Genomic DNA, 25,923 nt, shown 5'->3' on the forward strand with positions numbered 1-25,923 from the left:
AACACTCCCCACCCCCCACCCCCAGGCCTAAAGAGCAGCTATCCAGCTGTAGTCCACTTTCCTTAATTTCCTCAGTTCTTTCTCTTCAGATTTTGACAACTGATGTATAATGTCTTCTTCCAAACCTGGGTCATTTGTAACCTGGGCCTTTTCTGTAAAATCATTTTCTTCATCTGAATCATCACTTTCTTTTTCTTCTTCCATATCTACATCATCAGGAATTTCTTCAGCACTTGTGTAGTAACAGAATAAGATGTAAACACCATTAAAAACTTCTAAGTAATAACACCTTGTTTATTTAAGACACCTACATAGAAATATAATCATACAGACACAGGGAATGAAAAATCATGCTACTGAGTGCACTTTAAAAATTATGGGTTATTGGAAAAAGAATAGGTGAACTTATAAAATGTATGATTTAAAATTACATATTGAATCCTTAGGTACTTAAATAAAATAGAACATCTTTTTTTGAATTATTTTCAATTTATTTTACTTGACTTAATAATCCTATGTTCTTATCTACATTTTTAAAGTTAAAATAAAAAGAAAATACAGTGGAAGAATATTATAATAAGGAATAATAATAAGGAATAATATTCTGTTTCCCAAAACAGAATAGAGAATAACAAACGTTTTAAGAATGACTTTACCTTTTGGTCTCTTTAGATAATAATAATGAATTTATAAACATGGAACACAGGAAAGAAGCAGATGGCAGTACATGAGCTGGAGTGTGAAGAAGCTGGAATAAAAAAACAGAAAAACAGGGTTTCATTTAAGAATATCATCCTTTGGCACAGTTTGCTCCTTTACAGTCCTTAGTACCCTTTGTTGTAAATGCCAAGAGTCAAAAACAAAATGTCTCTTCCCACAAAAAAGCCAAACCAAAGAAGAAAGCATTTTCACTTTCCAATATTTAAAGCAAACCTCATCTCCTTCACCCCAGGTGCAGGCCAAAATAATCCCAACTCCTAGGGTTACGTTATTTAGTGTATTAACTGTATAGCATAAAGGTGATTATTCAAAAGTGATTTGTAAATGCCAATTTAAGGTGCTTTAATACATTTTATCGATTTCACATGGTTTGCTCAACTAATTTCTTACCTCATTAACTGCAGGTATGTTCTCGGTTAAGGGAAGTTGTACCAATTCATTCTCCAGTGTTTCATTTAATTTTTCATCCTGTTGTTGCCTGTGCTTTCCCAATATGAAATAAAATGGGGTTGTAGGAAGACTTTCTTCTGTTAATAGCTGTAAGGATATAAGAAAAAGGGAAGTTACCTGCATAAAAAGGGGGAATTCCGTTGACTGTAGAATCACAAAATGTCTGGGATGGAAGGAACTTTAGAAATTATTTAGTATGTCTCATAGGTAAAGCAACAGGCCTAGTACCCCACTAGGAAAAGCTAACAATGGATACATAGATGTATGAACCAAATAGGCATTTATCACTGTTTCTCTGCCTAATCCTACAAAAAGGACAATATAAGAGTTTCAAAGGGTAGAAACTCAAAGACAGAGAATGGGGGAAGAGTCCTGGATAGTAACATGTTGGAAGGATGAAGCAGGTTGAAGGACAATAAATTAATAGAGCTGAGAAAGCAGAATTTTAAGCTGGCTATGGGAAAAGTGAAGAAACATCCCAATTCACAGTACAGAGTCAAAGAATTGGTACAACAGAATCTATAAGTAGTAATGAAAGTAGGGCTAAATAAACAAGAGGGGTTGGTGAAAAGTTTATGCAGAAGTCCTTAGATTCCCATCTCCTTCAAAGCCCCAGCAGAAGCCAAAAAAAAAAAAAAAGAAAATAAAAATTATGTCCTTAGACTTCGGGGGGGGGGGGGGGCGAAGGGGGGGGGGCAGGCGCAGGTGGTATCCTTGTCATAGCTGGAGGCAGTTTTCCTCCATACAGGGGAGTTCTCAGAACACTAGCAAACAGGTTTAAATTCTTTAGACAAGATCATAAGAAGAATTTTTATTTGTATAATTTGACTAGTGTAAGAGAAGAAAACTAAAAAATAATGACTCAGATTTTCTCAACAAGACAGTTCCACACTGGCAGAGAATTTTCAAACAGATGTTTGTGCCCACATTTAAAAATAAGAGCAGACAGTAAAAAATGAACAGACTGAAGAAAACCTGTAAAATAAAAGATAGCTATCCAAATAATTGAATAAAAAATCTGATGAAACAGACCATGCAAGAAGGATAAAAAGATTTGATGATAAAAGATGAAGAAATTGCCCAGAAAATGGAAACAAAGCAGGCAAAAATAAAATAAAATAATAGCACTATTCTAGAAGACTCAGCACTAAATAATAGAAGTCCCATAAAAAGAACAGAAAAATGAGTGGTGGTAAGTGGGGAATAATTAATTCCTACTTAGGTTTATATTCAAAACCCTAAGCAGTTCTACATTTCATTCAGAGGTAAAGCAAAGTCTTTTCAATAAGATCTACAATGAATCGAAATGCATTCTGCTGTTATATATACCTAATTAGAACAAATATACAAATTAAAAAAAAAATCTACCTTGATTTTCCTATTTATTTTTTTTAATATTTATTTTTTAGGTGTAGATGGACACAACACAATACCTTTATTTTTAATGTGGCGCTGAGGATCGAACCCGGGCCCCACCTGTGCTAGGCGAGCGCTCTACCGCTGAGCCACAATCCCAGCCCCATTGATTTCCCTATTTATTGCAAACTACCCCTCACTTACCCTCTTACATATTCTTCATTCTACTACAATTCTTATTATCTTCTAAAGTATTATATATTTTAGTTACTTAATGCTTGTTGTTTAGTTCTTTATGTTCCTGTAGACTATAGACAAGTCTCTAAACTTGGGGGTGTTTATGTTCACTAATGTACCCCAGGGGTCTAGAATAGTTTCTGGCATATGGGAGATGATCAACAAAGTTCTTAAATAAATTCAGTGAAATTTCTATGAAAACAAACAAGCCAAGGATAAAGGATCAAAGAATAATAATGGTATTAGACTTGTAGTAACACCAGAAGCTATAAAATAATGAAATAATGCCTTCAAAGTGCTGAAAGAGATTTTTAACATCTCTCTACTCAACCAACCAACCAAATAGGAAATAATAAAGCAGAAAGAGAGTGACCAAAGAAAGAGGAAAACTGTGGGAGCTGATAAAGTAGAGCTAAAATGAATCCCTAGAATGATGCTCAATGTGTATACTAAGGCGACTACTGGGTAGCAGATCTATACAGCAATCAGTCCAGACTGAAGAAAGTCAGAAGAATTTTGCAGATACTTCTTTATGATTTCAAAGAACATCTAGTGGGTCTGAAAATATTAAAAGAAGACATAAATAACTTGGAGAGAGTCTGGGGTTGAATTACATAAAAATTAGGGGGCAGGTAAGGGAAATGTGTTTTGTGTATATTCAGGGAATGATGCGAAAAAGCTTAAGATTTCAGGTTCAGTAGCTTTAATAGATCAGAGTTTATAACACTAAATCTGCAAAATCCAGAATTAGCGACATAAACATGCTTTTTAGAGATATAAAGTTAAATGAAAATTTCATCTAAAAGAGTTGGAGGTGATTATCTTAGTGGAAAAAGGCAGTGGTATAGAGAAGTTTTTTTGTAAGAAGTTTGTAGTATTATAGTTGTCCCTCAGTATCCATGCGGAATTTGTTCCAGAACCCTCTGAATCCAAGAATGCTCAAGTCCCCCATATAATATGGCATAGTATTTAAATATAACCTATATACATTTTCCCATATATTTTGGCATTTTTTTCATGAATATTTTTGATGCAGAATTGGTGGAATCCATAGATTCCCATGGATATAGAGGGCCAATCATATTTGACTTTTTAAATCACAATCCTATCTTACTGACATTTTAAATCAAACCAACATCAATTCACAAATGTATGTTTTAAAGTTTCATTTAAAACATTTTTTCTCAGACTGAGTTCTAAAAGATAACTAGCTTTGTAGGCAGGCAATGCAGTCCGCACCTTGAATGGCTAAAACATACCTGTTTGCTTGTTGGTGTGAGTTTTTCTTCTGGAGACTTTGTACTGAATGTCAATAAGCTCTGCAAAGAGAGATCAATGAATGATACAAAATTAATTTGTAGAATGCAAATCTAAATAAGGTGATACTAAGTGTTAAAAAATGAAGCTAGTCTTTCAAGATTATATATCTACCCACAGAGAAGATTTAAATTTATTTAATAACCTTGTGAAAGTTATAAGATTGTGTTCTTGTAGGACAGATTTAAGAACTGGCAACAAATAAAAATGAACCATGCTAATAAAAACAATTGAAAGTATTTTTGTTGTCTTCTGCTGGTTTTCTTTTGTGTGTGTGTGTGTGTGTCACAGAGTTAATGGAGAAAATATTTAAGGAGCCTCAAAGTTCAGGGGTATGTGGGTAAAGTGGTACTAAACATTAACAGGTTATTTCTTTTGGGGAAATAATCCTTTAATGAAACGATTCCATCTAGAAATAAACTCACATCAACAGTCACGGGCTGACAATTACTCTCTAAAATGATAGGTACAAAGTGGTCACCTTTTTTGGGGTGGGGAGGGTGGTCATTTACCTGTGACTTTGTTAGAAAGTAAAACTGGGATCTGTTCAGCCACTGGTGAGCTTCTGAGCTGAACAACTCAGGGACATCTCTTGGAACAAACACTCCCCACTGGACTTCCTCTCTGGAGATATTTTTTTGAATATACAATGGCCTTGGCTCATTAGGTTTAAATACAAACACTAGAGGAAAAATAAAAAAAAATAGACAATGACATTTTGCATGCAAAAGATAGCTCTAACTTCAGACCCCACTAATTCTGGGACTCACCCCACTGAGTAAATGGTCCAGCTCATGATTGTCTTAGATTTTGATTCAATAAATATCTACTAAATGCCTACTATGTACCAAGTAGGTTGGTAATGAGGACTATGAACCAGAAAAAGAGAAAAAAGGTACCCCTGTTCCAGAAAACTGGGACTACTGCAGAGGATAGATACAAAAATTTTATTGAACTATTTTGTCTGAAGTACAAAAAAGGCATATGTAGAAATGGTTTCAAAAACATAGAGGACAGTTAAAACTTGTTAGGGGAGTTGGAAATGCACCAAAGGAGTGAGGCCTCTGTTGGATTTTTGAAAACTGAGTGCGAATTGGCTGTGGAAAAACAAGGGATATAATGGAGCTCTCCTACAACTAACTCTGAATTTATATTTGGTGTTGGAAGAAAGGAGGGGTTGGGTCTCAGGCAAAATGGCTTCAAATGAATGTCTGATTTGAAGGCAAGTTTATTTCAAATTATATTCAAGACACTAAAAAGAAAATTTAGGTACTGCATTTCCTGTAATTATCAAAGCATAGTTTGTACTTACAGTCTGAACCCTCTGAAGATTGAGAGACTGCAGCAAAATTCTCTGAATAAGGATCAGGTTCCATAACTCTAATATTTAATTTTGCACTCCATTCCACTGAGGGGGGAAAAAAGTGATTCACTTCTAAGAACAGATTTACCAAATTTATTTGAAGCACGTATTCTTAATCTCTATCAGGACAATCAATTCTACCAGGGAGAAGTATTTTATGCTTCTGTCAATGGAGACACATTGAAATTATCTGGGAAGGGGTGCACTGAAGTGAGGAACAGGAAGCAGAAAAATGAAACAGAACTTCAGCATTTCTTCCATATACTATGTGTTATAAAATAAAGTTATTCTTTCATTGATTCTTATGTCTAGTGCTTTTGCTGCTGCTAAATGTGGGTAAAATGTTACCCAGAGTTACCACAGAGACTATCACACACATTGATTATGAAGCAACTACCATATCTTCCATATTCTCAAACAAGTAAATACCAGTAAATTCACATTTCATAGTTGTTAGGATTTTGCCAGACTACATTAAAATTTTATCCTGTCAGGGATACTACAAATTAATATGCATTCAAATTAGTAGAAATATTCCTGAAAACATTAAGGGGATAAAGAATGTAGAAGACAACAAAAGTCTCATACCTTGAAGACAGTAGAAAAAAGTGAAGATAATGGAAGCTAATTTACTGATAATTAGGTGGTTTGTAAGTAATCTATTACAAGCCTACCACTCCAAATTTGGTACTATATGTCATGCAAAAAATTCTATAATGTCTAGGTAGAAATAGAAAGAGATGATTCCTCATTTTTAAAATGTCAAAGTTTAACGACAACTTTCTCTACATGTTTTTCCAAGTCACTTTAGAGTAAAAAATATCTTACATGTACAACTGAGCAGATTCCAACAGTAAAGAATGCCATCTTCAGTCCCACCAAGAAGATACTTTGAACACGTCAATTTTCCAAAGCAAAGGTGCCTAAGTTAAAACCATAAGGAAGTTAACATTTAGTTACAAAAGACTGTAGGATTTCAAGCACTGTATTAGTTTAATGCAATGTAGATGTTTAAGAAGATGCCTATACTATAGTAATACTGAAGAAAAAGAGGCTAGGGAGTATAAAAGGTTTGCTTTAGGATAAGAGGTTTGATGATCAATTCTCTAAAATGCGCATAGCACAACAACCAATCCAACAAAGAAAATGTATATAAAATACACAAAGTCACTTAACAGAAACTCTATTTTATGCTCTTTACCAAGAGGGAAACTTGTAATTTGAATTCTGAAGAAAAGTTTTACAAAGTAAATTCAGAATCAGACATGTTGGGAATTAGAAACAATTTTATTAGCTATTTGCAATTCTGCCCTCAGGTTGAAGGAGGACAGAATTGAATGACACTGTTATTTTCTTCTATTCTTTTCAGAAAACAATGAGTATACAACATTTTTATGGGAATACACAGAAGTGAGCATGGTTTAAATCCACTGAGGCTTTAAATGTAGCTTCTATTATTACACAGCACATCGATGGAAATGTTTGGTACAAAGAAAACAATCTGCATGCCAGGAATTAAATATTAATCCTGATTTCAGAATTATTGGCATTTAGCTCATACTCATAGTCAGAATTTTTAACTTTCCAACATTTTAGTTAGCTGTTTGCCCCTCTAAACTACAGGCCACCTATACAGAAAGTCTAAAGTTTAAAGTTACTAAGGTTTAAAGATTTGCTTAAATAAATTTTTTAAAAAAGTACTTCATACTTCCCAGTGATTTACCTACCTTATCTTCCCAGCTCGTTGGCAAAACGTACATTTAAGTTCCCATGTTTCTGAGTCCCATATGGTAACTATTTCCTCAAAACTAACTGCTAGTAAAGAGCCATCTTCGGAAAAACAACAGTTGGTTGCTTGATACTTGTGATAGCTACCAACAAAGTCACAGGTCCAGCCAACAGCTTTCTCTTTGGAAAACAGAAACCATAATGTTCAACAATGGCATCAGTGCTATATAGGGACATTAAAGGACATTAAGGATTAAGAAACAAAGACAAAACAAACAAGTCTGTTCCTCACAACTTCTTTCAGTTATAATTGCTGCAAAATATTGATTAATTTGAAATCTATGCCCCGTTCTAGAGACTTTGAACTCCCTCTAGTGGAGCAGAGAAAGGACTAATAGCAAAAGCCCTTTGTACTATAACTCTCACAACTAAACAGCACACTATTAATTAAAAACAACACTTAAAAAGTATAGATTTTTAGAAAAACTTATGTAAAAATCTCTTTAAATCTACTAAAAATTAAGCAATCTTACATAATTTTTATTTGAAAAAATAGAAAAACATTCTTCTGAAATGGATATGTTATGAGGCAAAAGTACCAATTCTTAAAATTGTATACTCTTTGAATACACTCTTTAGTTGACTTACTGTATATATCAGAATCATCTGTTAATATCCACACTTTGAAGTAACCATCTTTGCTAGCTGTAACCAAGGTGGGGATTTCAGATTTTTCTGCATTACAGAAGCAGAGAGCTGTGATGTGGTCATCATGTGGCATGCTAATCTTTGTGTTAAGAACAAACCTGAAGGAAAAAAACCCACAAATTTATTCTCTCATCAGAACAATACGATATACTGTCGTGAGTCTGAGAATGCCTTACATATTGTACATTTTACAATAGCATCTTTAAAAATGTAATTGGTAGATTACCACGTTGAATTAGAATTGAGTGCTCTTATTCAGGACATAGAGATCAAACAAACACCAGTGTCCTTGTGTGACTTTTGATTGTAAAATAAGGGGTTCCTCAATCATAGTCCAAAGTCTACTGCACGAACCGTAGAAAAACTGCATAAAAACTAGATGTCTATTTACTTTTAAAAAAAGGTTAAAAAAATGTGTGAAAGACCCCACTTGTAACAAGAAAACATTCAAACTGCCTTCGTCATTATTTACTATTTTTAGTCACCCAAACTACCTCTTGAAGTTTCCTCCAGCTTAAGAGGGCAATAACTTAAATGAAATATATGATAGGATTGTGTGTTCTAAAAAACATCAAGGAGACATACTGTCATGACTTTTAAAAAAAGCACAGTTACAAGAGGAATGACTAGAAACAATCACTTAGTTTTGGACCTATTTCTTCACCTGTAAATGTGGACAACAGGCCCATCTATAATGTTCTTTTAAAAATTAACAAGACAACAGGTATAAAAACAATAAACCCAATTTTTGGCAAACAGCAAGGAGCTGATAATTGGTTGTTAAAGCCAGTGGGCTTCTTATCTAACCACAGCACACATGATACCCTACAGCTCCACCTACACTCTCTTTTCCCATGGAAGGTGGCATGATGTTAAGGAAGAGCAAGCGAACTTTTGGATTTTAATTCTGGATTTGTCTAGAACTTGGTATTATGTCCTCAGGGCTGTCATTTTTTTCATGTTTCTTCATTTATGCAATGAGATGACATTATGACTAGGCAGACATCAATGCTTTCTCAGAACAGAAAGTTTAATTAAGGGATTATTAGAAGAATAACATCTCCCTGGAATCTCTAAATGTAAATCTTATCAAAATGAAACATCTTGAGGTCTGATAATTACAACCACAAAGTAAGAACTCAAAAATTTTATATTCTGAATGAACAGGAAGCTCTATAGGCAATATTACCCTTGTGTTTTTTTATTATACATCCACAGTTTCATTTGCAATTCAAGCTCAGTTTCCTTTTCTTGCCGTTGTTCCACTGTTGCAAGCCAGTTACCATGGCAGCCAAATGCAGCCTTTGTTAGTTCAATTTGGATCAGACCATCATCATTGATATATTCTTGCTGTATAATATCTAACTGAAGGGTTAAAAAGAATCCAAAATGTTTATTAATACATAAATGTTAAAGAATGCAAGGCATAATTAACTACATCTAAGATAAATTCCACAATCTAACGTTAATAGATTTTTAGATAATGGAAATAATGAACCAAATGTTACCATGGACAGTAAAATTGCCATTAAAAAGGGGAACATACTGTACAGTACCAATTTGGTAGTGATTTTCTTCAATGACCTTAATAAATTGGTGATGACTAAAACCCATTATATGATTCAACAGAACCTTTAACCTATAGTAGTGCTTTTGTCTAAGAACACATAGCTTTACATAAAATTCTAGGCTAAATTTTATATCATTAGAAATATAAGAACAGAAATAACATAATCTTTACGAAAGATAAATAATAACAGCTTAAGTAGGCCAGCATTTATTTACAATTTAAAAAAAATCCTATTTCCTTGCCTATATACTAAGTAAATAAAGTGGCTACTATAGGTTGAATATTCTTTATCTAAATTGCTTGGGACCAGTAGTGTTTTGAACCTCAGATTTATTTTAGACTTTGGAATCTCTGAATATGCATAATGATATATCTTGGGGATGGGACCCAAGTCTAAACATGAAATTTATTTATATTTCATATATATCTTATTATATACACATTCTGAAGGTACTTTTATACAATATTTTTAGTCACATGCATTGTGATGCAACCTATCACAGAGGTCAGATATGGAATTTTCCAATTGTGGTGTCATGTCAGTATTCAAAAAGCTTCAGATTTTGGAGCAGGGTGGATTTCAGCTTAAGAAGGTTCAACCTGTATTAAGTGTACTAAGTGTCCACTATTTCCAGGCATTGTATTAGATGTGAGGTTATTAACAGGCTTGGGGTTAAAGGACCTGGAGAGAAAGAAACAAAGTGACAGAAATCTATAAGTAGCATTGTAGAGGACAATGAAATGATGGGATTATGTTGATTGGGATTATAAAAAGTGTTCCTCTTTGGTCTACACTGAAAATTATCTTCAATATGTGAATGACATTGTTTCTCCATAAAGCAGATACAGATTTGTACTGTCAATCCACATGTTCTCATTTCCTTATCTTTGTGACTCAAAGGCACAGGTGTGTGGGTCAGCTAACTGCAGTGCATTCTGAAACAACATAAAATAGAAAAAGAGAGCGTGTGTAAGAGTGCCAACTGGCTTCCATGTAACCTGCAAATGTGGCCTTATTAAACCCTGTTTTAAACAACTGAACTAAGTAACCACAGACAATACTATGGTTAAGTAAACGTAGGCACAGGAGCATGAAGCTACAAATAAATGACTTGATCCTGGTGGTAAAGAACTTTCATTAGTTTTACTACCAGTTAATAGATCAAAATCTTACATTGTATAATTGCTTATCACTCTGGAGAGAATAAAACTGCAGGTGACCAGGTTTTCCATTCAAAACTAAAGCTTTAGTTCTTGGGTCAATCATCAAACCAGTAAAGATACTCCTATCTGTAAAAGAAGTGACAAACAATAGTTTAAGTCAGAGAAACATGCATTCTTAAATATATGCAATTCCAAATCCATGGGATGCTGCAGTACCTTTTACCAGGCCTTGAATTACTGCAGATGCATCAAGGTTTCGGTGAATGACTATTATCTCTGTAGATAAAAGAAAAAAATCATTTAAACATAAATAGGTTGGGAACTTTGAAGTAAGAAGTCATGTGAATTTATAACATTTTGTAATATTCCAGAATACAAAATAGCTCAATGAGTTCAATTAACTCAACGTTAGTAGAAAATCAGAAAAATATTTTGTAATTTAGCTAAAAAATCTGGGGTGGGGATGGGGGCTTTTGTTGGAGTATAAGTTTTAAAAACTGCACCTATCAACATATAAAGTATTAATTCAGAAACTATACTTATCAAAAGTATATATAAAACATAGTTAGGGTATATTTGAAGTAAATCATTCCACTAATGGATTGCTCAGAATTACATAATATTTCAAAGGGAAAGGAAGCAATGGGCTATCAATCTTACAAAGAGGCCCTGATCTAGGCTGAGTAGTAACAAGATGAACAAAGATTTGGAAGAATACTGAGATTGTCTCTTTCTACTAAAATCCACAGGACAACAATACTAACTAATGGCTGTACAAAAGAGAACTGCACAATATTCCTTTGAAAATGTCATTGTATGTATGAAAGCACCAATGCCCATTTGCAACCCTTCCTTTACTTCCCCATATCATTCAACTTTAAGATTTTGAAAACATAAGTGGCATAGCAATAACCAAATATGCTTAATCCTCCATTTCATAAAAATGATTCTGAATATGTTAGCTTCTGGTGGCACCTGGGGATAGAGAGGGGTGGGGAAAAGAGGAATGAAAGAAAAAAACGCTCATTAACTATCACATTACTCTAATTAATTTAAGGTCTCTATTTTCCCTTCCTACAGAAGCTAGCTGATTTATGGCATTATAGAAATTGTATTTCCTCACAATAAATTTAAACTTACTGTTATCAGAGTGAGAAGTACAGAACAAATCTCCTGCAGGTGAGACAGAGATATGTTCTATAGTAGATCCTAGACGAGGGAGAAACTCTTTGTTCTTCTCTGCCGCATCGCGCCATTCAACAAGCACACATTCACGTCCACCGCTCAGCAGGCTGGTGCCTTTGCATTCATCCAAAGAAATTAAAACAACAGTATTTTTGGGGGAAAAACAGAAAAATATAATTAATATTTTAGTTTTCCTATCTAGTAGAGAAATAAAACTCTTTAGAAATACAAGTATCATCATTTTCTAATGATTTATTTAATTTTTATCATTTTAAAGTCTCATTTTAAATTGATTCAATACTTGTACAAATCATGGACTATAATGCGATCAATATGTGTGTACATAGTATAATAATGATCAAATCAGCATATCAACTCAAATCTTCAATCTTTTCTTTTAGTGAAACATTAAAAATCTTTGAAACACACAGTATGTTATTACTATCTGTATGTACCCTATTGTGCAAAGGAGGAAATAATCACAGCATAGAAACTTCCCTCAAAGAAACTATCTGCAAACTCAACATGGGGGTTGGTTAATATCTAGAATATATAAGAAATTCAAACAATTCAACAGCAAACAAATAATATGATTGAAAATGGGCAAAAGACCTGAATAAACATTTCTGAAAAAAATATATAAATGGCCAACAGGTATGTGAAAAAACACTCAACATCACTATTCATCAGGAAAATGCAAATCAAAACCACAATGAGATAGTACTTCACTATAGTTAGAATGGCTATTATCAACAAGACAAAAGAAAACAAATACTGGTGAGGTTGTAGAGAAAAGGGAACTTTTATACACCATTGATTGGTGGGAATATAAACTTTTAAATATAGACATTATGGAAAAAGAGTATGGAGTTCCTCAAAAAATCAAAAAATAGAATTGTCATATGACTCACCAATACTACCTCTGGGTACATACCCTAATGAAATATAATCAGTATATTGAAAAGGCTATAATTGACTGGGTTTGATAACAAATAAAAAATTTAGGTTCAATGAGGAATTTGAATAAGCTGTGTTCATGCTAAAAATGCCACTAAAAGGACTGTCTTTTCATTACTTAAATGTTAATGACTTCCAAGAGAAATTATCATGGTAGGATATCAGTTACATGAAGTTACTAATATATGCATATAATTGGTTCTTACCCTGAATTCAGGCAGAGGCTACAAGAAAGAAAAAAACTGAAGAGGAAGGGCAAAAGAAATAAACCTGAGTTAGGAGGGAATAAAGACAATGCTTGGGACATGTGCATATATGCACACTTGTGCATCATATACTCATTAGTACTTTGTGGAGGTGTGTGGAAAGGAGTACATTTTTTATCTGTAGGGTTAATTCTTCTTCATTCTCTTCTAATCTCAATTTTCCTCAGTACTCCTGCTGTGCTACTGTGTTAGGTGGGATGTGGCCTACACACACTTTGGTCATTGTTTCCCAAATCCAAAGTTTTAAGGAGGCTTAAATTGCCTCTGATTTTCAGTGAGTAAAAACCAAGTAAACCTCTAAGGATCCTGAGCACAAGGTACCATCTAATACTTGTCCTGTCAATCTCTAGGGAGACCCACAGAAAGAAAAATAACATTCGTGCCTTCTTGTTTTTCAAGTACACTATACTTTCTAGCATCCTGTCATACATAGTAAACTGACATAACTTTCACCACACAGGTATGAGAGTGTTAAAGCAACCAAATGCAAAATGTACTTTTTCATATTTCTGTTGAAGACAGAATTTCAAGGAGGTATTTTCACTCACTATAGTCATACCCTCATACTACTTAATGGAACAAAGATCTGAATTAATTTAAAATAGTAAAGTCTGAATGATGCAATATGTTAGTTAAAAACATGAGTTTTTCAATCAGACCCAGGTCAAATCCTACTTCCCATGTGACCTTGGGAAGTTACCAACTCCAAACCCCATTTCCTTCATCTATAAAAGGAGAATTAATGATATATATTTTATAGGATCAAAAACTAAATTACATAATGGATGCAAACGCTAGCATCATTTTTTTTGTGCCTGATAAACTGTAGCTAAGTTATGGATAGCAAGCACTTAGCTATGTAGACATACAATAAAGAAAAAAAAAAGTAACATAACTTAAAAAATAGATTCTTTATGTCAATAATAGACTATACCACAAAGGTATACTTTGGAACTCTGAAGGGCTTTGAAACAAAGCCCCAAACAAAGGGATCATAGACAATTGTTTATAATTCATTTGGCCTGTGCAATTTTAAAACTCTTTGGACTATAAAGGCAGTAAAGTAAAACACTACACAAACACATACTTTAAAGGCTCATTTTAATTATTAAATTGGCACTTACCTGTCACTGAAAAAGCCAAATCCATAACCATATCATGGTGCCAATGTAAGCAAGTGTACGTGTATTTCTTGTCATCATCAAAGTTTCTCCTATTGGAGAAAACAAGATTCTTAATTTAATCAAAGTTATAAATAATGGCATGCCAAATGTAATCAATCATAATATCAAGCTTTCCGGTCTAAATGTGTAAAAAGTTCATTTTTATTTCAAACTAGAGTCATTTCTAAAAGCAATGTTATCTATGGGTACCCTACTAGATATTAGGTATTGTCACTCTTTCTTTTAGGTAAAAGCTGACAGAAAAGTTCTCTTCAATAAGATGATTGTAGGCAATAGAATTTTTCATTCTCTTCACAAGCCCAAAGTTAGAAATCATAAAGTAATTAGGTATCAGCAAGCCTCCCTATAACACGCAGTAGTTTTTCAGTATGGTCCTTTTTTCTGGACCCTGTGACAGCCCTGTTCTGCAGGATTAATATAAAACAGTATAAAAGTGACCATCATGCTTTTTATGTGTTCACTGACCAAAGGCGAATTTTGCCATCCATGTGACCAGATGCGATGCAGTCCTCCTTTGGGTGGCAGGCTACACATGTAAAGTTGTTCTTAGAATGTTTTTTATTTCTTGATGATGACAGAGTAAACCTAGTGGGGGGAAAAAATCTTCCCATCATTATTAAAGTCTCTGGAAAGTAGTGATGTAGATAAGTAAAAGTCAGTTCTAACCTAAATTGTGAAGTTCTAAGAATTCAATCAATGTGGGATTTTAAAACAAAATTTTTTATTTACTTGTTCTAATCATTATATATAACAGAATGCTCTTCAATTCATTGTATACAATTCAGCCAATTTTTCACTTCGATGGTTGTACATGAAGTAGGGTCACACCATTCGTGTGATCATACATGTACCTAGGGTAATGATGTCCGTCTCATTCTAAATGTGAGATATAAAGAACTTTTGATCAAGAATAAAGCATTGTTTTGTAAACACCTATTAACACATGATATAAACTCCATGTTGACTACTATCCTATCAATAACTTGCCTATGGAAGCTACTGACATTTAAGTAAGAAAAGCCAATCAGTGTCTTTTTTGGCCAAGGCACAGCTTATTCAAATTTCTCAAGGAACCTAAGTTTTAGTGCACAGTATGGTCTGAGACAATTGGCCAATGTGTCAAAGGGATAAATTCAAAAGAATAAATCTACTTGTCATACGTAGGCCATTTCCCTCTCTTAAGCCAGATATTTGCCTATCTTCTGGCTCTGAGGAGATCAGGATCCTTATTATTTTGCAATGAATTAACAAATGTTAATCTTAGCAGAGTAAATGGGAAGATAGGACAGAGCCAAAGAGAGACTGACTACTCAGTGCTTAGCACCAGTCTCCCTAAACATATTATCTTACCCATTTATCCCTACGACTTCATTAGGTATACAATATCTCTTTTAAATACTTATTGATCTAATGTACATAGGAGTTTAAATGGACTAAATTTGACACATTTATAAACCTAGGTATCTTAAAAATTATATTCATACCTACAGCCATAAAACAGCAATGAGAATCACCTGGTGGAGTTATTTCAATCTACATCCAATTTTGAAAGCAAATAATCAGACCAGAATTTAGCTGTAGTGCATTGGGAATTTGGGCTGGCAAAAGCTCCCTAGGTTTTTATAATTAACATACCCCAACACTACCCATGATGAGTTAAAAAACTCCTATACCTTGTGGTCTCACAGTCTTGAAATGTAGAACTAGAAGCCGCTTTGGATCACAGCTAATAAAACTCATATCATAACAAACTTTTCATTAAATAAGACAATACTAACAAAAAGAAATTCTTACCTTGATGTTGTTTTCTTTTTGAAAAAATAAACAGATAAATAAAAGTCTCGTACAGCAGCGACATATTCTCCCTGTAGATTCAAAGATAACATTCAGAAAATAGTCAACATTCTTTTAAGAGTATATTAACACAAAATGATACATTATACTTTCGCTATAGAAAAGAAAATTTTAGTTTTGAAACAAGAAGAACTTAAGTATACAATCCTAAAAGTAGAATCTCTAATTTAAAAGCATAATGCTTTAAGGTCCCCCCCCCCCCCAGTAAGGCATAATGCATCACGTATAGCAATATGCAATGTTTAACATATCGGTATATCCATATAACCATCATCATAATCAAGATCTTTAGCATTTCCGTCACCTCAGGAATGTTCCCTCCATCTTCTTCAGTCATTCCTAATGTCCCCACCCCACCAGCAACAACTAATTTCTATCACCATTGCATATTTCTGTTTTTGTTTGAACTCTTTTGCTGGACCTATCTTATCTTTTTCAGGTTCATCCACATACTATGTATCACTATTTTATTTTTATTGGTAAATAACATTCCATTAATCATAATTTGTTTGCTAGTTGATGCATATTTGGATTATTTACATTTTGGAGCTATTATGAATAATAATAATAATTTCTCTACACATCATTTTATGGTCATGTTTTCATTTTTTTACCTAAGAGGGGAATGACTGGATAGAGGTAGTTAGTTTTGCTCCATCTTTCTAACATTAGCAGTTCTAGTGGATATAAAGTGGTATGTTGCTATGGTTTAATTTAACAAAATGACTAATAATACTGAAGAATGATGACTTAATACTGTAAAAAACAATTTTCTCTATTCTGGAAAATTTATCCAGAAGAATAACAAAATAATGCTACAAAACTTAAGGCTAAAGAAACATGCCACTACAGTGATGTCTATGGTCTCTTGATGATATATGATATCAAAATAATGAAGTAATTACTAACAGGGCTTTGCTAATTAAATGAACTAACTACATACCTTAAATATTATCACTAGGGAGATTATAGATTTTCTTTCCTCACTATATTTTTATGTAGTACCCAAGTTTTCTATAGTGGGAACATTAACTATAAATAGAGAGGTCATATTTTTTTAAAGGCACACAATTTAAAATAAAATAATTTGAGCGGCTTACTGAAGAGTAATACTCTATCCTATAGTGGGACAGGGAAAAAATACAGGACAAACAGCAAACATTGTTATTTTTGGGGAAAACGAGAGACTTTAGAAGGGCCATAGGAGAGAATACACAAAATGAGGAATGTCCTAAAAAACTATACCAAAAATACACATTAAAGCAATGAAACAGATTTCTAAGTTAATACCAAAATAAAAGCATTTGAGGCAATATAATAGCATCATAATATAAAATATGAAGACTGCAGGAAAAAGAAATTTTATGTATAAATCAAAAAAACAGCAAAACCAACTTACCTCATTTCCAAAGGCAATGCACTTCGGTGACTGGTTTATGTAATCCAAAACAAAAGACAGCTCCTTGGCTTCTATTTCCTGGCTTGATGATTTTGGCAGTTTCACTGAAACCAGCTGAAATACATCTAGCCAAAGGAAGCTATATTATTATAAAGCACCTCCAAAGAGAGTGAACATGATCATTCATTCATATGAAACTATAACTCAGCACTCTAGAATGTAAAGATTATAATCATGAGCTATCTTGAACAAAATGTACCTTGAAGTTGGACTTTTTGTTTAAACATACAAGTTTTAAAATCAAGTCTAATTCCACAAGTTATATACATATATGGCCCATACATGTAGAAATTAAAAGCAATTATGTCTTATATTGGTGCATTCTACATTTCAAAGTACTGAGCTGAGGTTTAAAATGGAGATGAAATATGAATACTGTACTGATGAAGTGAGCAGCCAAAGGCAATGAGCCATCTGTGAGAACTTTCAGAAATGCTCTGGGTTTATCACAACACTCATAGGATAAATCTCCTTTCCTGTAATATTGACATACTCTTCAGGGGTCTTCAAGGCAGTATATAATCTATTCTCCCTTGGTTCATCCCAATTTAGCCTTTCTGCTATTCTGCAAACACATTATTAATGTTCTAGAATATGATTCTCCAAAATAGCTACACACCGCTTACTCTTCTTCCTCTGGGGACCTTCCCTGAACACTTATTTAAATGTGTTTTCCTCCAACATTGACTTTTCCCCATACATGCTTATTTTTCTCTGGAACATCTAATTGTACCATATAATTGATATAGCCAGCTTACTGCTGGAACTCACTGTCTGCTTTGTTCAGTGCAAGCAGAATGGTAGATGCTCAATTAGCTGCTGAAAGACTATATTATATCCAAGTCAAGAAATTAAACCATAAAAAATAAAATACAAATAAAAGATTAATTTGTTTTTAAACCAGAGACAGATACTGCCATATAACTTTTTTCTATCAGAGACTCTGGTTTAGGGCTATGGAACTCAGATGACATTTATGTATCTATGTTTATTTGATAGATTTATGTAATATATATCCAGATTTTCACATTACCCGTAATGTGCAAATACTGAAGAGTAACACTCTATCCTATTATAAATGGAATTCAGATTAGATTACGGGATTTGACATTGCCACAAACTCCCAAAGGCTAATGACCAAGATCAGTAGCTTTTTATTTGTCTTGTACATGAGGTCCAACTGAGGAATTTTTAAGCAAATAATTAGGTCCCATTGCAGAGAATCTTAATATTTAGTTCCTTGGGAGCTTTTGATGTGCAGTCAAAGTTAAGAATCATTGGTCTTACAGGTATAACTTGGATAACAAGTTTACTATAGCTACTGGCAACTACTTTTCAATAGAGGAATATCCAGGTGAGTATACAAGGTGATTATGAAATCTTGGTGATGAGTAGAATAACATCTACTCAAAGATACTAAAAATGCAGATTCCTAGACTATACCCCAGATCTAGTGCATCAACTACCAGTGAGAAAGATCAGGAATCTGAATGTGGACTGATGTTACAAATCCATATATATATATCACAAAAGTGGAATCTTTGAAACAGTCATCTGGGAAGGTGACATAATCTTTTAAGAATGTTGCTATTTTCAGAACATTTTTTGAATGTCCACTAGAAGTAGTTTATCAGTCCCATGAAAACATTAAACTTACTGCTTCTTATTCTTTCATGCCACATTCTTTTTTTTTTTTTTTTTTGGGTACCAGGGATTGAACTCAGGGGCACTCAACCACTAAGCCAATCCCCAGCCCTATTTTGTATTTTATTTAGAAACAGGGACTCACTGAATTGCTAAGTGCCTTGCTTTTGCTGAGGTGCCTGGCTTTGAACTTACGATCCTCCTGCATCAGCCCCTCAAGCCTCTGGGATTATAGTCGTGCATCACTGCGCCCAGCTTCGTGCCACATTCTCGATAAACTCATTATCAGATTTGGCACTAAGGAATTTTTAACTAGAAAAACAGATTCAGCTTTTGTAGTTTTGACTATTTGGGTTTCTTAAAAGCCTGTGATATATGAGAATTTATGAATGTTTCAGAAAAAACAAAAACAAAAAAACCCAAACAAAAGCATGGCAGAAAGGATTCACTTAGCTAATAAATCTTGAACAAGTCTAGCCTAATAGTCATCTTAAAAGCTGCTTTGTACCTCTGAATATGACTTTTTTTGGAGGCCACCACAGGACGTATTCTTGAATTCTGAGATAAGAAACTTTCCTTGGATGTATCATTCATGTCAATGTTCTATTGATTCAAATTCTATGATGAAGGACAATTATTTGCAACCACTGACAATATTTCAGGAATTCCTAAAATACTTGATATATGGAAGTTTCAATGGAATAATGCTCCATTGATAGTAAAAAACACAATAATAATTCAGTCACACCACTGGCTCTTATTATCAGCCTATTTTTTATACTATTTCCTACAATGATTCAAGACCAACAAGTAGGCACTCATAACAGATAAAAGAATAGTGATGGTTAAGCATGATGGGTTTAAGTTCTAAGAAGACAAAGTCTAGCCTGCCTTTCAAAATAGTTTAAAAAATTGAATTTTTGAAGTATATTATTACAACCAGGTATAAAATAATCATTTCCTCATTGAATATTTCAGGACTGGTAGCCTCCTCAAATGAATGCAATGACGACAAAAGTAATTTAAATTTCATCTCCAAAAGATGGTCAGCTTCAGATTAAAACCAAAATGTTAAATTTTGAAGAACTATAACATGTAAAGAGCCACTCACTGTCCTATTTTTAAAAAAGTTCATTACACTATACCTGGTTTTTCTTTATTTGTTATAACAAAGACAGAATCTTCAGCATGGGCAAGAGTAAAGAGGGCATGAAGTTTATGTCCAACAATGAAAGTCTGAAAGATAAAAAGCATCGAATTGTTTACTGTCTATTTCCTCCAGCAGAATTTCAAGTTCCACAGAGCAGGGATTTTTACCTATTTTGCTTGCTGCTTTATTCTTCCTAACACAAGAATACCTGATCTATAGAGAATAATCAACACATATTTGTTGAATAATTTTTTAAGTTTTGTACATACAAATCTACTTGAGTCTTAAGTGGTCATATAGTATTCTATTATGTGCTTTAAATAACGTCAAGATTATATTTAATTTTTTCCACCATAAACAATATTATAAGTATTGTGTATAAAAAACATTACTTTGATGATAAATTCGTATTGGGAGGTCGCTGAAAAAAATGTATTTTCAGGTTTACTCTCATTGATCATGCTAAAAAAAAATAACCGTTTCTCTACATTTCACCTATCAATAGAATTTTTTCCATGTATAATTTGTCTAAAGTGATAGGAAAAAAATACTATATGTTTGTTTTAATTTACAGTTCCAATTATTAATGAGGTTAAGCATCTCTTTATGTTTATTAACTATTTGTAATTCTTTTTGTGATTTTATATATTGGTCTCCTATGCCCATTTTTTTTTTCTATTGGGTTATTAGTTTTTCCTTATTGGCCTGGGAACATTTGTGTATATGTGTGTGATTTTTTTAAGAAATGCTTTCTCCCAGTGTTTTTGTCTTTTTATCTTAGAAATTTATAAGATTTTTATATAGTCAAGATTATATATTTTAAATGGTATGTAAATTTCAAGACTTGTTCAGAAAGTTTCTCTAAAGATTAGACCTTCTAGAAAAAAACAATATGTCTGTTTATATTGTCATACCTTTTTTACATAAGGAAAACTGAAGCTCAATCTACTTACCTTTATCAAAATGCCATCTAGATAGTCCCACAGTTTAATTGTACCATCAAAGGAACAAGAATATAGCTAAAAGGTAAAAACAGTACAAAACAGATTAAAATGGAATCCCATTAAGATATCAAATTAATAATTAAAAGCTGATACAGAAAGCATTTTCTGTTCATTAATTCACTGTTAACCTTAAAGATGGTAAAGTTTATACAGGTTGAATATCCCTAATTTAAAACCTGAAATCCAAAACTTGTGAGCACTAACATGATGCTTAAAAAGTTTCAGACTGGAGCATTTTGGATTTTGGGTATTGGGAGTTTTACAACCAGTGAAATTTATGCAAATATTCCCAAATCCAAAAAATTCCAAATTCTAAAATACTTCTGGTCCCAAGCATTTCAGGTAAAGGATTCTCAACTTATATTGCTTCTGCAAAATAGACAATCTTGTCACAAACCTCGGGAGAAAGCAAATCTATCATTTTCAAGTTTTAACTAAAACTGAGGGGAAAAAACCTGTTTTAAAGAGGGACATGGTAAGATACTGAATTATGAAAAGTACAAGAGTTTTTTTCTATTTTTCCCAGAGCTCAGTCCCTTTTTATCAGCTGCACTGCTTTCAGCTTACATGAGCATTCAAGGAGTGCTTCTCAAATGAGTGGATAATGTCCTGTTTAAAAAAAGATAACATTTCCATTAAGGACCAATATTCTCATTATTTAATGAGAATTAAACTGAAATTATTATGCACTTGAATGCTGTAGCATTGTTAACATGTTATGAAATGTATGGACACTCAATTTCTGTACTTACCTTGTGGTAAAACTCATAACCAATGATTTAGGACCATACTTCAGTGGCACCAGAAGGTCTCAGTAATACATGGGTTTATTTTTATCTTAGTGAACTCAGTTTTACTAAGGTTATGTCAGATTTTTTTTTATTGCTATGCAAATATACCTGGTTTATAAATAATCTTAAATTTTCTTATGAAAAGTGGCAATTTTAGGATTTCTGCAAATAGGGACATAAATTCAGAGAAGAGAAAAAAATGCTAGGGTAAGACAATATTATCTATTTAAGTAAAATAATCATATTAAGTAGAAAATGTATATCACAGTTATTATCTATCAGAATCATAAATATAGATTAGTGAAATAAACAAGTCAAACATACATTGTCAAAATAAATACGGTGACTCCTAAGCTTATACAATCTCTGTCCTTTAACTTCAACCAACCCTACTGATAAAACTGCCCTCCTCTAATTTTATTAACCCTCAGTCACCTGAAACAGAACTTTTATCTAATGTGTATGTGTTTTTTGTTTGCCTATAAAGCTTAGTAATGCATACTTCACACATTTCAATTTTAACCAGAGAATATCTTTTGCCATTAAAAACTTCAAGTGAGGGCTGGGGTTGTGGCTCAGTGGTAGAGTGCTCACCTAGCATGTGCAAGGCGCTGAGTTCAATCCTCAGCACCACATAAAAATGAATAAAATAAAGGCATGTGTCCAACAACATCAACAATATTAAAACAAAAACAAAAACACTTCAAGTGACACACATGGAAATAAATTTTTGTCAAACCTTCAGAGAACAGTATAAAAAGTGTATCTGGACCCTGCAAAAAAGTTGTACTTAACTTTCATTTTTAAAAGTAGCTCATTTAGTTTTGGAAAGAAAAGACCAGTGTTACCTTACATCCTACTTCTTTTGTGATAATGAAGTGAATGGCAATGCAAATTCATTTTAAAATCAAGCAATAACTTCCAACTTGGCTGTGATTAATCCAGAAAAAAAGGTATGTGACTAATCCAGAAAAACGGTACCTGTTAATAACTATAGCAAGAGTAAAATATTGTTGAGATAAGTTATCAGTAGCTTTGCTAAAATTTAAAAACAGAAAATACCTTTGGATATTCACATTGCTAATGTTATAAGAGGACCCATGAAGGTCCACAATCAAGAAATCCATTTACCTGTGTATAAATTCTAGAATTTTAGAAACGTATACAGCTAAGAACATTCATCTCAAGTTAACATCTATTTAAGCATCCTGTGGATCAAATGTTCACAGAATGTACTATGGGTAATGTAGTTTTAGCTAAGATCTTACTTTCATAACTAAGAAAAACAGAAGGATACCCTAAAACAGAAAATCAACAGATATTTCCTTGTTCATAACCTGGAAAGTTTCCCAGTCAAATTTAACTCAAAAATTTCTGTCAACAGACCAATGTTAAGATATTCAATTACAAAATGGCACCTGCAGAGGATTGTTGGGGTTAAGCTGGATTCCAGTCACTAGATTTCTGTGCCCGTGGAGTATGTGCACACACTCTTCTGTAGCAGTGCTATAGACTTTAACAAAATCCCCAGAGACACAGAAGATATACCTGGAAAAAAGAAAAAGAAAAAGAAGTTATACTATCTCCTCTATAGGAAGTACAGTCTTCTATGGTCCATTACAAAAATAATAACATGCAACAGAGGTTTTTTCAAAGTTGTTTAAGAATTGTGTATTCAAACTTGTGTGCTACTTAAGTCTATGGGGACATCTAAGATTGAGTCATTCATTGACTCAAATAGATTAATGAAGCTAATGTCACTTTCTCTTTTTTTTTTTGCCTGTTCACAGATGGAGGCTATATACAAGCATTCTGCAAAAACAACTTAACTAAGTTGCCTGTTCATGAAATGAATTCAGACACTGTTATTCAGTGTATATCAGCTATCACTCTTTATGATTCTGCTAACAGCAGTGTGTTCCTATGTTCTTAAATTCTTCAAATGCTGAGTCAAAACTCTCCTGTAATTGGTGAGGTCCAGGCCTTTCTTGTATAGCAAAGTCATTTTATGTCAGTTTTTCTTTCTGGATTTGTGGCTTTCATAGCAGAGGCAATTAAATTACTGAAAGGATAAGCTGGGGTAAGTTTTGACTATTTTTATAATAGATATTACCATAGAATAAAGCACAGAAATATTTATTGAATAAAACGAATAAGATGTAGAAGGAAGAAACTGGATATATGCATATGGTTCTGAGGAGGCAGAACCTGTGACAACTTCTTGAAGCTTCAATTTCTTCCTCTGACTGGTAAGAGAAATGTCAACAAAGCCCCTGGTTCTTGTAAAGACAAAGGGTTTGATATGTGTGTCTAAGCTACTTTTTTGGCGCATGCATTCAACAACTATTTGCCTTATACCTACAAGGAGAATATTGCAGGGGTAGGGGGAATACAGACTTGTATTCACAAGATACTATCTCAAGGCTCCAAGGCAGAAAAGATTTTTACTAAGTATCCACCTCCATCCTTACCTGATTTGAAAACCTATTCTTAATACAATATGTCACTTACAGATGACATAATGTAGCAACAATGACAACTGACACGCACTGAGCCATTAAATGCCAGGCAATTTTGTAGAGGTTTCAAATGTATCAAAGCAAAATTCTTTTCAAGAATCCCATCAGAGGCAGATTACTAAAAATTACCCCTAGTTTACAGATGAGAAAAGAGAAGCAGAGTAAGAAACTTGAAAAAGTCTCACAATATAAGAATTGAGTATCAAACCTAGAGTTTGGTTTCCAGCTACAATAAACTTCCAAGGGAATCAGTGTTTTTTACTCCTAAAAAGACTGGCACATATCTTTTGTAGGGGTGTGTTGTGTGGAGGGCGAGGAGAAAGCAGAATCTTTTTTAAAATGTAGTTTTTAGTTGTGTATGGACACAATACCTTTTTTTTTTTTTTTAATTTTTATGTGGTGCCGGGGATCGAACCCAGTGGCTAATGCATGCTCTAGACAAGCAAGCACTCCACCACTGAGCCACAACCCCGGCCCCAAGAAAGCAGAATCTTAGCAATTCCCAAACACTATTCCGTACCAAAGAGTGAGGATACTCTTTGGGTTACTGCAAGGGCTGTTGTATACACTGCAATATCTAGACCATTTTCCAGCCGCCCCATCTACCAGCTGATACTAGACACGTGGACCCGCCTCTGGGCCCATCAATCCAACTGCAAGTAAAGGGTCCAGGGAGGGGAAGCGCACCCCCGCCTGCAGCGCCACAAGGCACTCACAGAATCTCAAGGTCCCTCTCCTTACAGGCGCTGGCAACCTCTCGTGTGCTCTAGGGTCGCTGGCAAATGCGCCCCTGCGCAGAGCCCAGGTCCGCCAGCTGGGGAGTGCGGCCGCGCCTGACAGTTCTTTCTCCAAACCCCAGAGGGCTCACGGCCCTCAGTCCTGCCAACGACGCGCAGTCCCCATACTTAGAATCCGCAGAGAACACCGCTCTTCTAAAGTTCAGCTCACTACCGCCACAGTGAACCACGCGGATGCTCTCCTCCTCCACCATCTTCGCAGCAGCCGCAGGAACTGCGAACAGCTAGCCCCACCCCGAACTTCCTTCACAGAGCTGGACCCGGCGGGTGTTTCCCAGCCCACAGCACACACTCCCGGGCTTCTCTAGGCCCAAGACTCTGTGGTAGCATCCAGCGTCTGTGCAGCCATCTTTTGTTTGGGCAACGTCAAACAGAGACACTTGCTCAAAAAAGTAAAAGCAAAACACGGAGACAGTGACTTTACGTGAGCCATCGCTACACAGTTACTTAGTACATAGAGACTTCAATCCGACTCTCATAAATTCTCTCAGAAGCGGAAG

At 34.1% G+C, this 25,923-nt stretch overlaps 1 protein-coding gene across 1 annotated transcript; it reads right to left on the reverse strand.

The window, feature by feature from the left end:
- Wdr75 (WD repeat domain 75) lies at positions 1–25,690 on the reverse strand. The gene is made up of 21 exons (XM_027925024.2): positions 25,532–25,690; positions 23,526–23,655; positions 21,266–21,331; positions 20,308–20,398; positions 17,459–17,583; positions 16,000–16,070; positions 14,671–14,790; positions 14,146–14,234; positions 11,754–11,912; positions 10,830–10,889; positions 10,624–10,739; positions 9,069–9,244; positions 7,820–7,977; positions 7,171–7,351; positions 6,272–6,366; positions 5,393–5,488; positions 4,593–4,762; positions 4,023–4,082; positions 1,111–1,257; positions 657–748; positions 1–232 (listed from the first exon to the last, which is right to left on the reverse strand). Exons 1-21 carry the CDS (start codon positions 25,615–25,617, stop codon positions 28–30), a joined length of 2,493 nt encoding a protein of 830 aa, XP_027780825.2. The 5' UTR covers positions 25,618–25,690; the 3' UTR covers positions 1–27.
- Positions 25,691–25,923: the final 233 nt, after the last annotated feature.

The sequence above is a fragment of the Marmota flaviventris genome, chromosome 11, assembly GCF_047511675.1.
Source record: "Marmota flaviventris isolate mMarFla1 chromosome 11, mMarFla1.hap1, whole genome shotgun sequence".
Taxonomy (NCBI): domain Eukaryota; kingdom Metazoa; phylum Chordata; class Mammalia; order Rodentia; family Sciuridae; genus Marmota; species Marmota flaviventris.

Bases quoted from the DNA above. Each gene is read 5' to 3' on its own strand.
- Wdr75 (XM_027925024.2), bottom strand. From the start codon at position 25,617: ATGGTGGAGGAGGAGAGCATCCGCGTGGTTCACTGTGGCGGTAGTGAG. The intron at 23,656-25,531 runs GTATGGGGACTG...TCTTTTTTCCAG, and splicing joins GTGTTCTCTGCGGATTCTAA to GTATATCTTCTGTGTCTCTG. The intron at 21,332-23,525 runs GTGCCATTTTGT...TTTACCTTTTAG, and splicing joins ACCCCAACAATCCTCTGCAG to CTATATTCTTGTTCCTTTGA.